Source organism: Equus asinus, chromosome 14 (assembly GCF_041296235.1).
Source record: "Equus asinus isolate D_3611 breed Donkey chromosome 14, EquAss-T2T_v2, whole genome shotgun sequence".
Classification (NCBI taxonomy): Eukaryota; Metazoa; Chordata; class Mammalia; order Perissodactyla; family Equidae; genus Equus; species Equus asinus.
In genome coordinates, this window is record NC_091803.1 from 13278026 (window position 1) to 13294462 (window position 16437).

The 16437-nt window shown below is 37.9% G+C and overlaps 1 protein-coding gene across 2 annotated transcripts in view; it reads right to left on the reverse strand.

The window, feature by feature from the left end:
• Positions 1-1435: 1435 nt before the first annotated feature.
• LOC106825165 (cytochrome P450 3A12-like) overlaps positions 1436-16437 on the reverse strand; it is a 33641-nt gene continuing 18639 nt past the window's right edge. Inside the window, exons 8-13 of one of the 2 annotated variants that reach the window (XM_014831812.3) lie at positions 16290-16417; positions 15116-15182; positions 11923-12083; positions 7294-7520; positions 4955-5117; positions 1436-1974 (exon numbers count right to left, since the gene is read on the reverse strand). In XM_014831812.3, the coding sequence (XP_014687298.1) occupies positions 1879-1974; positions 4955-5117; positions 7294-7520; positions 11923-12083; positions 15116-15182; positions 16290-16417 (842 nt within the window). In that variant the 3' untranslated portion in view covers positions 1436-1878. The remainder of the gene's footprint in view (positions 1975-4954; positions 5118-7293; positions 7521-11922; positions 12084-15115; positions 15183-16289; positions 16418-16437) is intronic. The other variant, XM_014831813.3, reaches the window with a different exon arrangement.

Genomic DNA, 16437 nt, shown 5'->3' on the forward strand with positions numbered 1-16437 from the left:
TTCTCCTATTTTATTAAATGGGTTATAATATCCTACTATTGTTCTTTATTACGATGCTCAAATTGTCCCTCATTTTGTCAGTGGAAGCCCCTCAGGATGACTTCTGTGTCCTTTGACATGTTCCCATTGATGTTTAGCATCCTCTTGCTTTCTAGCACAATAAGACGTTCCAGGTTCATCTTCTACTTTCCAAGTCCCAGCCCTGGAATCAGACATTTCTCTGAGGAGCCCTGGTTCTTGTCAGTAGAAAATGATGATTATAAGTCATGATCTGTGCACCATGTGTGCTCATTGATATTAGGGTGCTGCTGATTAAAAACCTTTTCAGTGAAGGGAAGTAAACATGTGTTTTTACATCTACACACACACACACACACACTTTTCTGCCTATCAAAATCTCTGTCTATCTATCTGCCTATCTAACTATATAAAATACATAAATTTATACCAATACATTTAATTCAAATCTTACCCCACAAGGTTCATTGGTTTTATCTCTTTCTGAATCAGTGACGCCCTTCTCCAACAGTGAGAAACCTGGCTTCTGTCGCCCTTAATATATTTACTTATTTGATCAATTCCCCTTTATGTGGCAAATCCCCACTCCATCCCTTTCTACTCACAGATACTCTCTTCACCCTACTTGACTTCTCCACACCCAATTTAGGCTCTAGCTGCTATTGTCATGCCACTCCTCCATGTGGATCCCCGCTCATTGCTTGGTCTCCCAAACCCATGACAGGCAGCTTCTTCATGTGGACACCCTCCCCAGTCTACCACATCTCTGACTTGTAGACACTGTGACTGCCTTCTCTGCCCCCACACATCACTGTGTGAACACCCACCTTGCTTTGCCCAACATCCTGGCTTTAGGACTGAATTATCCAAGAAGGAAAAAGGAGGGAAGAGAAGAAGAGGAAAGGGAAGTGGAGAGAAGGGGCAGAAAATGAAAAGGAAGAACGTGTGCATCTTCTAACAGCAGCTGAATCTGGTGAATAATTTTAGCCTTTCTCTCCAATCAATTGATCTATCAATCACTTTTTACTTGATTTCCATTGTGTTAACACAGTTGGGAGTTGAAAATAGAGTAGAAAGAATTATAAGAAAACATGTTTTGTGCCTTTCAGAAATATCAGGGGAGATAAGATGAAAACATTGAATCAAAGCTAATAATATAATACTAAATGCTCAGCTGAGTGGTACAAAAATATTTGTTCCCCAAAAGGAGCAAGTAAAATATGAATATACTTTTTAAGCAACACTCAAACTCACAGTGGATTAACTTTCAGCTATCTTAATATATTTACTGGGAGCTCTGAAATATTCCAACCCAACCTGTGATTGTGATGGTGAAAAACTTTTAAGTCACTGGCTCTCACTGATTCACTTCTATAGATTCCCCCTAACGTACATGAAGCCATCAAATAATACTTTTGTGAAGAGATGTTTAATGACATGCTCAGTATAATAGTTTATAGAGGATACAAAATGAACACATAAATGTCTCTACTGCAGTTAGCACAATAATTCTCATTTTCATTAAACTTTTTTAAAATAGTTGAGAAACTTTTATTCCTGATCAGTGCTCAGGGAAAGTATGTGGTACTAACTAGGGCTGGGTGTAGATCATCCTGTGAGAACCAGATAAGGTGAGTTCACATATATGGCAATTACTCAGCCTCTTCATTTATATCACACAACAAATAACACTCTACTTAGACACCGAGGAAGCTCAATGAATGTAAGGATACCCAGGCATCCATCAAGGGCAGTAGTAAGCTCATCTTTATACTGGGGTTTATTCACAAAGTAAATTGAGGTCTCTGGTGTTCTGGGACACAGCTTCCTTGAAGAACAAAATGGAAGTCCTTAGGAAAATCAGGGGCCACTCACGGTTCTGTCTCTGAATTCAACCTTTAGAACAATGGGTTTTTGTGGTTCCATTAGCCCTTGATTGCATAATTTCAGGGGGATCTGCAACAGTTAAACAAGCATATGAGAACCTATTATTGAAGCTCCATCAATGACAGAAGCAAAGCAGACAAGATACATTAAGGGCAATAATGATTTACATACATACAAAAATGAGTGTAGCATTATATAACTTTGATTCTTTTTCTTTTTTTAATACCAATTCAATGTCTTTAATAAATATAGGGAGAGTCAAGTTATCTATTCTTTTCTTTGCGTGCATTTTAACCCCCTGCATCTTTCAAGGAATTACTCTCTTTTATTTTGTTCTTAATTATATAAGCATAAAGTTGTTTCCAGTATTCCCTTATTTTACTTTTTAAATAAAAAATTACAGTATGTTGTATATTTCCAATAAATATTTGAGACAAAATTGACATATCACAGTGTGTAAGTTTAAGCTGTACAGCATAATAATTTGGCTTATATATATCATAAAATTATCATAATAAGTTTAGTTAACATTCCTCCCATCATATAGATTAAAAAAAATAAAGAGAAAAAATATTTCTCCATCATGATGAGAACCCTTAGGGTATACTCTCATAACAAAATTCATATACACCATACAGCAGTGTTACTCACAGTTAGCATGCTAGATATTACATCCCCAGTAGTTATTTGTCTTACACCTGGAAGTTTGACCTTCTTGACCATCTTTATCTATTTTCCCTTCCCTCTTTTGATTCCTTGTATTTATTCTATAAGCTGTGTCAACACTGGATAGTGAAAGCATTCGTTCACCCATTAATTGAATACAATATCTATTGAGCACTTATTCTCCACCAGGAAGGAGACAAAGTCACGTTGGGTTGTCTTCCTTGTAGATTTAAATTTTTGGTAAAACATATGAGGTTTTAAAATTTAAACCAAGTTTTTAGACATTATGGCAAACTATTTCAAACAGCTATATATAGTTAATTTTGTCTGTTGAAAATTGCAAGATAATCCTGAGTGGGTATTATACATTTTAATTGTATGAATCATCCTTGACTTCTAGTGTTCAGTCACGACTCCCAGTGGAAGCCATCCAGTTTCATGAAGGGAAGAGGTTTTTGTGAAGCATTATGTTTGTTTTCTACCATATCCTTGCTCCTACATGTAGTTCATATGGTGACCTTCTGAAGACATGTAGTGATTTGACTGATATTTTTAGCCCCATTCTCCCTAGCCACTCATTCTGTGTTGAGGGAGTGAGCAGCAGATTAACCTTCTAGACTCAGTTGACTGATGGACAAGCAAGTTGTGATGGAAGGTGAGAGGCGCCAGCCGGTGGATGACTGGGAGCTTTCAGGGAGGGTCTGTGGATCCCAGGAGTGCCAGAGACCTGCTTTCTCTCAGGGTTGAGTCCCCTGTTTGTACACTAACGGAACTCCCACACAACTTCCCCAAAGCCACAAATAAGATAAAAGCCATCGCTGTCCTCTTCTCCCCTGTGCAGAGCCTGCTAAAGGGGAGTAGCTGCATATTAAATGCATGAGTTCTAGAAATGTCTATTATGGGGCCTGGCTTAATATGAATCAATGGCTACTCTTCTTTAGGTTCTTCAGAGGAGAGAGTCCAGGTCTTCCTATAAATGCAAAATCTTATTTCATAATTTCAAGTGACATGCATATATATATGTATATATACATCCCCTGCAGACACACACACACACACACACACATGATATTAATATACACAAATGTCATTTGCTAAATTATTAAAGTTAAATTTTTTACAATTTGTATCCACAAGCTCTAAATCAAATGCAAATCACTCCATACGCACTTATTGGATGACTGAAAGACACTATTGAGAGTTTAGGAAAGGAATAAATGAGGTGCTAGCATTAAAGACAATCGTAGATACAAAGAAAACGTAGAGAACCAAACTGGATGGTATAACAAGAAAGTATTATTAGGTGGTCTGACAAATTATACCAGCCTACAGTAACCAATAAGAGAGCAGAGGAGAGAATGGTTTCTAGACTATGTGGGGAAGGCTCCATGGAGGGGCTTGGGGACAGAATGAAGGACTTGAAGGATGAGAACAGGAAGAGGATAGCGGAAAGAATATTCATAGATTAATTATTAGGATGTAAAGGGAGCTAAGCCTGACTAAGCAAGTGAAATCAAACAAGCAGGATGGCCCTGGACTGTGGAATGCTTCACATCTGGCAGAAATGCTTGAATCAGTGATTCTCAAACTTGGCTGCACATGAGAATAAAAGCGGTGCAATTTTAAAGCTATACTCTCGGTAAATTATTTTGGAATCTCTAAGAAGTCCCAGGCATGAAGGTTTTTTAAAGCTTCTTGGTGTTTTTATTATACTGAGAATGGTTGAGAACCACTGAGTAATTTCTGGTGAAGAAGAGCATCCTTCAAATGTCATGACATGGTAGTCACTGAACTTCACAACTGTGCACACTTGACCTTCCTTCGAGGACTTAAAACCAAACTTAAAACTTTGCTCAACTTCACAGGACTGGGCATAATTACCACACACTAACTGCATTGACTCTAGATGACCCTTACACTTGGGTCTTTATAAAGCCACAGACTTAGCAGTCCAGACCAAAGGACCCTTAAAGCTCACAATTGCCTCTAAATACATTCTCTGGGCTTTAGAACAAACTATACTTTTTTTTTTTTTGAGGAAGATTAGCCCTGAGCTAAGTATTGTCAGTCCTCCTCTTTTTGCTGAGGAAGCCTGGCCCTGAGCTAACATCCGTGCCCACCTTCCTCTACTTTATATGTGGGACGCCTCCCACAGCATGGTGTGCCAAGCGGTGTCATGTCTGCACCTGGGATCCAAACTGGCGAACCCCGGGCCACTGAGAAGTGGAATGTGCGCACTTAACCGCTGCACCACTGGGCTGGCCCCCAAACTATTATTTTATAAAATATATTTTATTCTATATTCTATGTATATAGATGCCTCAGATTTTAAAAAAAAAACTCCCAATAAAATATTATTTATGCAAAAAGTTAACTGTCTGACCTGTGTTTCTTCACAAGGTTTGAAGGAGAAGTTCTGCAGCAACTTGACAACAGCAAGTTTCATGTTCATGATAGCAAATCTCATGGCAATGCAGTTTCTGGGTCCAGTTCCAAAGGGCAAGTATACATAAGGATTTATTCTGTCCTTGTTCTTCTTACTGAACCTGGATCCACAGCAGTAGATGAAAACAAATTAATGAAACATAAATCCACAAGAGTTACAGTTTTGGGGTTCTCATTGAGACTCCTCAACCAGTAGTACATAGTCATTGAAATCCTGAAATGAGTATTTAGCTGTGAGAATTGTCAGCTACAGATACTTTCCATTACCCTTATCTTCAGGAGCTTTCAGTCTTGTTGGAGATGAGATAGATCTGATTTAAAGAATATATATCTTTAAGCAGGAAAACTGTATTTAGGGTGGTGAGCTGTTCACACTCTGCAAGGCAAGTAAGAAACAAGAGTGATTGAAGGAAAAGTATGTTCCTGATGACACTCATACTTACGTTGGTCATGTGCTCATGGAGGAAGGAAGCAGGAGAAAGGCCTGCCATTATTTAAATTCTTATTTTGCTTTCTTTTCCCTTCCATTCCCTTTCCTTTGCTCCCCCAATCATCTTCTCTCTCTCTCTCCTTCCCTCACACAGAATACCTTATGCAAGATAATTTACATGGGCATATGATGCTACTCCACCATAATCAGGGATTTCCTTGTCTATCTGTTCCTCTAGGCTAAACATTCCTTGAAGATTTGATGTATGTTTTATTCACATTTGATTTCTCAATATTTGATTACATAGAAGAAAAAAATGTAGATTTCAGGAAAGTGATAATATTGTGATTAAGCGTTTTGTTGGGTCCTTATATTTTGGAGAACGTTCTGGAGATTTCCAAATGATGTGCCTTAACATAGTATATGAATCAAGAGGAGAGAAGAAGTGTGTGAGATTGGGACAGATGATATGGACTGATGGCTGTTGGACAAGTGATGGACAGGTAGAGACGCATGAAAAGTATTTCATAGACATGTGTCTGTGGAATATGCTTGTGTATATGGAGATACATAGACACTTGCATATATATCAAACATTGTCCATAATATGCATTTTTTAACATTTGTATTTCTCACTACCTGGTTCACTCCCTGATACATGATAAGAACCTACTCTCTGTTTGATGACTGAGTGAATCAAAGAGAAATTCGGTGAATGGTCTCTTGTTTTATGTTTATGAAGCTACAGGAGAGGGAACTGCTGAGCTTGGAGGAACCACAGAGGTCCTCTGGTCCACAAACAGAAGACTGGGTCAACTCTGACCTCTTCTTTCAACAAGTACTATTTGTAAATGTTATGTCAGCACTAGGAACAGCATGGCTGACAAGAAAAGGCCCTACCATCAGAGAGCTTATAGTCAGGGGCTAGTAAAAGTTTAGATCCCAGCTACTGTTCGAAAAATGTTATTGCCAATTATGCTCACCAATATAATAAACGAGAAAGCATCAACTCTTTCCAGAGTTCAAGTTGGACAGAAAGCCAGACTTTTACTCTGAAATCCCAGAAAAGCCTACTCGAGACCCTCCAAAGACATGTCTCAAATATCTAGAGAGCAGATGACTTCGCTTTGGAAAGGTCATCCAATACTGAGTGTACAAGGGAGCTGGCACAGGATTGCAGCCACAGACAGCGCTGGAGGACCTGTGTTCACTTCCAACCTCAATGAGGCTGCTTAAAACATCAGAGTGGAGGACCTTTCAGCTCATAACCTGCACTCTCACAATGATGCTAGAGGAAACAACAATTTTGAAAACAATGGAATGTGGGAACATTGGTGGTAAATTCAGAGAGGTGAAGAGAACAGCACAAGACAACGTAAAGGAAACAAAAGCCTATATCCCTAAAAAAAATAGTAGCTCAGTAAATTATGGCTAATGCAACAGTCACACACACACACACACACATATAGTATCTTAGGTTGTTGTTTATAGTTTACTGTCAAAAAACTTACGCAGTTCAAAATGAAACAAAATATAATACCACTATTGTTTTTAAAAATATATGTATGCATAGAAAAATGTCCATAAAGATGTACATTACTTTGTCAATGAGGCCCATCTTAAGGTATTTGGGCTGTGGAGAAATATACTTTTCTTTTTTAGAGTATACAGTTCATAAAATTTTAGCAAGAAACAGCGATCATTCTTTTACTAAGAAAAACTTCTCAAAATAAAAAGATGTGTAAATGATTGTACAATCACACGTTTGCCATCTATAATAAGAGACATCAGAATATGCTACAACCCGTCTGATTCGGGGTGGGTTCTCTTTCCAAGGAGCCCTGTACCTTTCAGGATGGAACTCCTCAGGCTCTGGCCAGAACTCCGGGTCTCGGTGAAGGAGAAAGTTTGGCACCATCACCACTGTCCCTTTGGGAATGAACACCCCATTGATCTTCACATTTTTCTTACAGACTCTCTCAAGTCTAACAGCAATTGGGAATAATCTGAGATTTTCATTCAACACCATGTCAAGATAATCCATCTGTAACAGGGCATCATAGGTGGGAGGTGCCTGGAAAGAAACAGATTTTGAAAAATTGAGATTTGGGATCAACTTTCCACTCAGTCCCTGCAGTACTATTGAAGTGTTAGGAGTACAAAAGAATAATTTATTTTGTTAAAAGAACTTAGCATTTTTAGACGTTTTAATGCCTTCCATGACCTTTGACATGGTGAAAGGTACATTGAGATGTGTGGAGTAGTTATGACTATGGAGACTGTTGGGACTACCCCTTAAACAGATCCTGAAACCTCTCTCATTACCATGTAGTGTTTTTTCTTTCTCATGTAGATAACTCTGACTTGTAAACTATGACCATTACTCTTAAATGAAACATGCTGAAGCCATCTGTACCAAGGAAAGAGAATGTGCAAAGGAGCAAAGCCATATCGGAAAAGAAGAAGTGAAACTGTCACTCTTTGCAGAAGACATGATTTTATGTATATAAAACCCTAAATAATCCACTAAAACACTTTTGGAAATAATAAATGAATACAGTCAAGTCGCAGGACACAAAATCAACATACAAAAATTGGTTGCGTTTCCATACACTAACAATGAAGTAGCAGCAAGAGAAATTAAGAATAGAATCCAATTTACAATTGTAACGAGAAGAATAAAATATTTAGGAATAAACTTAACCAAAGAGGTGAAAGATCTGTACACTGAAAACTCTAATACATTGTTGACAGAAATCGAAGAAGATACAAAGAAATGGAAAGATATTCCGTGCTCTTGGATTGGAAGAATTAACAGAGTTAAAATGTCTATACTTCCTAAAGCAAGCTATAGATTCAATGCAATCCCTATCAAAGTTCTAAAAGTAGTTTTCACAGAAATAGAACAAAGAATCTTAAAATTTATATGGGACAACAAAAGACCTCAAATAGCCAAAGGATTCCAGAGAAAAAAGAACAAAGCTGGAGGTACCACACTCCTTGATTTCAAAATATACTACAAAGCTATAGTAACCAAAACAGCATGGTACTGGCACAAAAACAGAAACACAGATCAATGGAACAGAATTGAGAGCGCAGAAATAAACCCACACATTTATGGACAGCTAATATTGGACTAAGGGAGCCAAGAGCATGTGATGGAGAAAGGAGAGTCTCTTCAATAAATGGTGTTGGGAAAACTGGACAGCCTCATGCAAAAGAATGAAAGTAGACCATTATCTTACACCATGCTCAAAACTCAATTCAAAATGGGTTAAAGACTTGAATGTAAAACCCAAAACCATGAAACTTCTAGAAGAAAACATATGCAGTATGCTCTTTGACATCGGTCTGAGCAGCATATTTTCAAGTACCATGTCTGACCAGGCAAGGGAAAGAAAAGAAAAAGTGAACAAATGGCACCACATCAAACTGAAAAGCATCTTCTCAACAAAGGAAACTATCAACAAAACGAAAAGACAGCCTAACAATTGGAAGAAGATATTTGTAAACCATATATCAGATAAGGGGTTAATATCCAAAATATACAAAGAACTCATACATCTCAAAAATAAAAAAACAACAGCCCAATTAAAAAATGAGCAAAAAAGCTGAACAGAGATTTCTCCAACAGGCATATGAAAAGATGTTCAACATCATTAGCTATCAGGGAAATGCAAATCAAATCTACAATAAGGTGTCACCTCACCCTGGTCAGAATGGCTATGATTAACAAGACAGGAAACAACAAATGTTGGAGAGGATGTGGAGAGCAGGGAACACTTGTTCACTGCTGGTGGGAGTGCAAACTGGTACAGCCAATATGGAAAGTGGTATGGAGTATCCTCAGAAAATTAAGAATAGATCTAACATATGATCCAGCTATTCCACTGCTGGGTATTTATCCAAAGAACCTGAAAACCCAAATGCATAAAGATACATGCACCTCTATTTTCATTGCAGCATTATTCACAATAGACAAAACTTAGAAGCAACCTAGGTGGCCCTCAAGGGACGAATGGATAAAGAAGATGTGGTATATATACATAATGGAATACTACAAAGCCATAAGAAATGCTGAAATCCAGCCATTTGAGACAACATGGATGAACATTGAGGGTATTATGCTAAGTGAAATAAGTCAGAGGGAGAAAGTCAAATACTGATGATCTCACTCATAAGTAGAAGATAAAAACAACAAACACATAGCAGAGGAGATTGGATTGGTGGTTACCATAGGGGAAAGGAGCAGGGGGAGGGCAAAAGGGGTGATTAGGCTCACACGTGTTAGGGATGGACCATAATTAGTTTTTGGGTGGTGAACATGATGTAATCTACACGGAATTCAAAATATATTACGATGTACATCTGAAAGCTATACAATGTTATAATCCAATGTTACTGCAATGCAAAATAATTAATTAACTAATTAATTAATTTATAAAAAGAGCAAACCCCCTATTTGGCATAAACTTGTTTATATGAAAAATTCTGCTTGCTAACCCTTTTGATTCCATGTATAAAATTTGCACAAAAACATTATATTATAGAACAACCATATGAATAATTTGGGGAGAAACTAGTTTCATACTAATCCAAATATGGAAAAAAAAAAAGGTAAATTTGGATGCTACAAGGGCACACAATTTCAGTTCTAGGGAGAGTTATGAAGATGATCGGAACTCCACTCTCTTGCTGGAGCAGTCTCCTAGTTGTTACTTCAGGATTTGTCTCTAAGCTCTGAGAATCTAAAGAAGTCACTCCAGCCCCAGAGGCCAGTTCTCTACACACCAGGAAAAATTCTACCTTCGGCAGAAATTGGAAAACAGTGTGAACAATATGTATATGGCTATCACTTGGTGTTATATTGAAGAAGCAACACTGTAGGGGTTAAGAATTTGGTTCAGGAGCCAGACACCCAGCTATATGACTAGTCACATGGCTAGTGTATGTAAGTTACTACATTTTGCTGTAGCTCAGTTTTCTGTTATGTTACATGGAGATCATTAGAGTTGATACTTCACAGGGTTGTGTGGCAAATATGTTCACTGCTCACTCAACAGCCATGTACTCTCCTACATTTCCAAGCCCACTTGAATTTAGGGAAAACCAGCTTTCCCAATGGATTGTGAACGAAGGTCATGTATATCAGTTTGGGGACAAAATATTTAAAAAGCCAGTGACCAACACTCTAGTTCTTTATTCCTCAGACAACAGGAAAGCTTCGTGTTCCAGATAACTCATCTGCAAGAAGGTGGAGCCTCATAGCCTGCAACCCCAAGTAATCTTTTGGAGCAAAGACTATCAATCCCATCGTCCACTAACATCCATGTTGGAGATGTGAATGTGAGTTAGAAGTAAACCTATCCTCTTTAAGCCACTGAGATTTGAGGGCTAATCTGTTACTGAGGGATCACATAGCCAATCCTGATTTATAAAGAATTCTATGAAAAGTAAATTCATTGATAAATAGAAAGCATTTAGAACAGACCTATAAAGTAAGGCACAAATGTTAGCTACCAATGGTGGTGTTGTCATTGTAATTACTTTCTATAAAAGTGGAATAACACAATGCTTCAGGTAGTCTGTCTCTTAGTGATCTTTGCATTTTATTGCAATCAAAATAATCCCAGTATGGCTATACCAGAGAAGACAGATAATCTCTGATTTAGGTAGACACTAAACTCTCTTCTTATCTTATATCTTAAGGACCTATGACTCAGAAGGTCATAGGACTTGCCCAAACTACTGTTAGAAACAAAGTCATTCATCCATTTCTTGCCATATGCTCTTCTCCTAGCCTGCAAAATTTACCCAGAGTGGTAGATTGCAGTAATGATTCTAATTTTCCACCCCTTCCTGCTTCCATGCCCTTTGCTGTTTAACTTTGTAGTGCCCTCCCATTCTGACTGTAAGGTTCACCATGTAGCTTGTTTCAACCAATGGAATTTTGGCTATGTGTGATGATAGCAGAATTTTGAAAGGCACCATATTATGGGCTTATTGCTCTAGCCTTCTGTCATAGCCCTGAGAAGAGCAAACCCAGGCTAGATTTCTGGACAATGAGAGAAGTGTGAAGCATATGTGGAGCAGAGTCAGCCCATTCAGCTCCAAGGCCAGCCTAGATCAGCCAACAGTAAGACCAAAGCAAGTCCAGCCAATATCAAGAGAGATAACTACCCAGACAGTAGAGCAATAAATTCTTATTGCTAGATGCCACTGAGGTTTTGTAAATTTCATGTGGCAATATTGTGGTAAAAAATAACAGATATGCCAGTACCAGCACTTTTCCAAAGATATTATATTTATATGAGCAGCATAAACTGCCTTTGTTTTTGTCTTTTTAGATCTATCTTAAATAGAGTAGATCAAAGAATTGAAGCTTATGCTTTTTGCAAAAATTCTCGTGGGCAGTGGTGAGGAAATATTCTTGCAAAGACTTCTTCTCCCTCCCACTCCAGGTATCATCCACTCACCTTATTGGGGAAAGCCAAATCAATCTCCTCCTGCAGTTTCTCCTGGACTTCAGGGTGAGTGGCCAAGGCATACGTAAGGAAGGAAAGAGAACTGCTAGTAGTCTCATAGCCAGCAAAAATAAAGCTAATAGATTGGACCACCAGCTCCAGATCAGACAGAGCTAAAAGGAGAGGAAAGACATTTTAAGTAAAGCAGGTAAATGTAAAACAGCAAAGTTCAGAGGATGAAAAATCCAAATGAAATTCCCAAATATAGGGAAAAAAATGGAAGGGCAATTCAGTCAAACTGGGGTGGTTTGTACTCTGATTACTTTTCAGAGCCAGGTAAAGGCAGAGGTTGTCTTAATCCAGTTTTTCCAAAGGTCTATACTATTCTTGGCTAAAGTTCCTGGTTATGCCACCCTCTACACCAACATAGTTCACTAATTTCAAGAGATAGCATTTTTGTCTAATATATACAGTGTTTTCAGAATGTAACTTGAAGAATACTAAAAGTACCTTAGCCGTAAGTAATGGTGGGTAGCATTTTCCCCCACAAAAAGCTAAAATTATCCTAGATAAAAAGCTTAAATTTTTTGGAAGAGTTTTCAATATAAAGGTTTATGTAGGGAAATTTAAAAAAATGTTCCATGTAAAAGTGCCATCAAGAACTTCGAATACTATTGGACTGCAGATAATCACTTGCTACTCAAAGTGTGGTCCACGGACCAGCAGCATCAGGAGCATCTGAGAGCTCATTATAAATGCAGAATCTCAAGCCCCACCATGGAACTATCTAATCACCTCAGAACATTCATGAGATATAGTGGTTTTTGTGCACAACCTAGCTTGAGACGCATGTATTGTACCTTGAGACGCATCAGGTAATGGAAGACCTGGGGCACAAGTCTTCAAATGAATGATCTCAGATATGTGCAGAAACTACAGAGACAGACAAAATGCTAGAAGAGTGGTGATTGGCCCTAGTCTACCTAACGGCATTAAAATAGGAGAATAAAGAGGGCATTGGTCAGCAAGAAATAAAGGAAAATAGGATCCAGTGATTGGAACAGCAGTGCTCATTCAATCATGTCTGAATGTCATTGTTTTCAGCACATGCCTCCTCTCTTTGCTCTACTTTATGCTGAGCAACCTACTCTTGTGATTATAAGTTGGCATCTCATTTGATTTTCTCTTCAAAGAAACTGAGCATGCTCAGGCTATAATCTATAGGACTGAGACTAGATTAGGACATTTAGATTCTTAGAATACTGAAATAAATATGGCATCTGCCTCAATCATGTAATACACAACTAAAACCCACACAAAATGAGTGCAAGAAGGGTCTAGGGAGTTTTGATTTCACAATGATGATTTCTGTGATGCTGTTGTGGGTAAATTCAACTATAAATTATTTTCCATTGTTAGCATGATTCCCAAGATACTCAAAACTTAGAGCTATGTTGTCAAATATGGTAGCCATTAGCAACATGTGACTATTTAATTAATGAAAATTAAATACAATGTAAGATTTAGTTTTTCAATGGTGCTGGCCACATGCCAAGTGTTTCATAGCTATGTGTGCCTAGTGGTTACTTTATTAAACACGACATGTGTAAAGTATTTCTTTCATCAGAAAATACTGTATCAGACCACACAGATAGAGAGATACATAGATAGATAGATGATTGACAGATAGATAGATAGAAGTATAGACATAGATATAGATATATTTAGAGTTGTATGCTGAAGTCAACTCATTCTTACTCACTAGAATCAAGTGTTAAATACTCAGGAATTACATAAGATGGTTGTTAAACCATTGATATCTTCAAATTAATCTTGGTGGGAGTATTTATGCCTTGGAAATAAACTATAAATCAGTGTCTTTTGTTGTTATTGTTAGAGAGAGAGGACATGTTCACATCACTGATTTGGGTAGATACAGAAATATTTGTGTTTATCTGTCCTGTGTAAATGTATTTTATATTTTTATATTTATTCTTTGAGAAAATCTGGAAGCAAAGGCACTCTAGTAGAAATGAGCACTCAGATCTCCGATTTTTCTTTCTAAATACCATTTATCACTAAAAGGAACCAGAGCTCCCTGGAGATATGGCTGATTCTAGGGCTGGTCAGGAGAAATAGAAGGGAAACTTGGAATGTTTCACATAAGAAAGCAAGAAAGTGTTAAGAAAATGATAAGTGAAAAGCATTCAGGACACTTTGTATACAAAATGGTGGATATGTATCATTACATACTTATCAAAAGCCAAAGAATGTATCACAACAAGAGTGAACTCTAATGTACACTGTGGACTTTGGCTGATAATGTGTCAGTACAGGCTCATTAATTGTGACAAGTGTACCACTCTGGCAGGGATTTTGACAGTGGGGAAGGCTGTGTATAGGTGGGGGCATAGGAGTATATGGACATCTCTGTAATGTCTGCTCAATGTTGCAGTGAACATAAAATGGTCTAAAAAATAAAATCCATTACCATAATAAAATTTAAAAAAGGAAAGAAAAAAGGACACAGGAGCCCACTTGAACAGGCTTTCAGTGAACAAACCAGAGAGACTGTGAGCATCAAAATAAAGAATGATGTAAGAGAGTGAATTAGTAATCTGTGAGATCATATTGCTATACATACATAAACTAATAAAAGGATGGTAAAACTAGCAGGTGGAATTTGAATAAAACAAGATTGTTTACCTAATTTCAAAGGCTTCCCCCATGCAAGTTACCTAATAATCACAAGAGAAAAATAAAACACAAGTAGGTTAAGCTGGTGAACACAACTTTAAGCAAGTGTCCGAGTGAAGGTCACCAACACTGGGCAATGTGTCTCCTGATGTGATGAAGCCTTGATGCAATTTTCCAGGTGGAGGTTCTGATTTGGTAGGTCTGGATGAGGTCTGAGAATCGATATTGTAAACAAGCTCCCCAGAGTTTCTGAGGTGGGCGATCCACAGACCATTGACTGACTTCCGGGCAGGAAATACTTGTTTATGCTTGTCATTCAGGCCTTGAACAATGTTGTGCATTCATGCTTCTAAAAAGTATTTCTGGATACAATTTACATCTGAACATTCAGCTTTCTTCAATTTGGCAGAAATTCTTATTTGCCTGGGAAAATTCCTGCATGTGTTCAGAACCACCCCTTCCCTCTGAGCCTCCCTATCTGTGGTCCTCTGAAGAATTACTTGGTTACCTTTATATCTGCTCATTTCTTTGGAATTCTGGGAGTTAATCATCAATTGAAGAAAATCCACTCGTTGCTGGAAATAGAAAGAGACATTTCAATGACAGAAAGTCAAGTGTGAAGTCGGAAATAAATCAGGAATGCAGTATTTAACATCTTTCCTGAGAATATGGCCTCTTTAAGTCTAGGAGTCTGGCTAGTGTTGTCTGAGTCATCAGTGAAAAGAACACATTTAACTACAAATCTTGGAGAGCAGGATGATTTCCTGAGAAAAATCCAGCCATCATGTCCATCTGCTTTTTGATCCTCATTCTCTCTGATCCTTGGCTTCTCTGCTTTTGGACACAGCTCCTGGCCAAGGACTAGCCTGTTGCTTCTCTTTCATGATTGCCTACTCAGGAGGAAGTTTTTGATTTCAATCCATTGCTTTCTACAGGCTTAATTCTTAATGAATCCCCACATAGATTAATCTCCTGACATTTTTGGAGTTCTTCAGCAGCTTTTGCATAAGCATTTTCAAATGTCCCACCTTCCCCAAACGCTCCATATTCTTCAGTGACATCCTAGGGTACACAGCCCTGTCCCCCTGCCCTACAGACATTTGTGTGCTGGCTTCCAGACCTCAGAAGGTCTTCATGCAGGCAGAGCTTGGCTAGCCAGCTTGCAGCCTCAATACCCAAGAAGACTCCTGCCCACTCCAGACTATCAGAGGGCTCAAATTTAACATAGACTATGTTAAAGCTACCCAACCAGGCAGCTTGATGGGGCCTACTACTGAGGAATGTGTAAAATAAGGGGCTTGGAATTGAAATGATTCTTTACTACTCTAAGATCTGGGGAAATTATAATGCCAGTAAAATAATTTGACAGAGTAATTTTTATCCTTTGATAATTTTTTGAAGAAAATAGGTAAATTTTCGTCTCAACAGTAGTAAAGCAGTGACATACTAATTGTCATGCCTATGATTAAACTTAAACATTCCTCTTTGACTTATTTTGTTATCTCCTTGCTCTATCTCTACTTTCTTCATTCTACCCAAAATGTTAGAAGTCTCCTGCTCTAAACCCTAGACTTCTCTACCACCTGAAAAAGAAAAACACAGTGAAGCATATAAATCGTATGTATACACCACAATAAATTATCAAAAGTGAACACCTTCATGTAACCATCACCAAATTTTACCTTTTGTTTATCTTTGAGGCGACTTTCTTTTATTGTTTTTATAGACTTTGTGAAAAATTTAATAGCACTTACTGGAAACACAAGTATATTCAATACCTCCAAAACTGGGCTAAGGAATGGCAAGAGTACTGTTAGGAAAAAGAAAAAG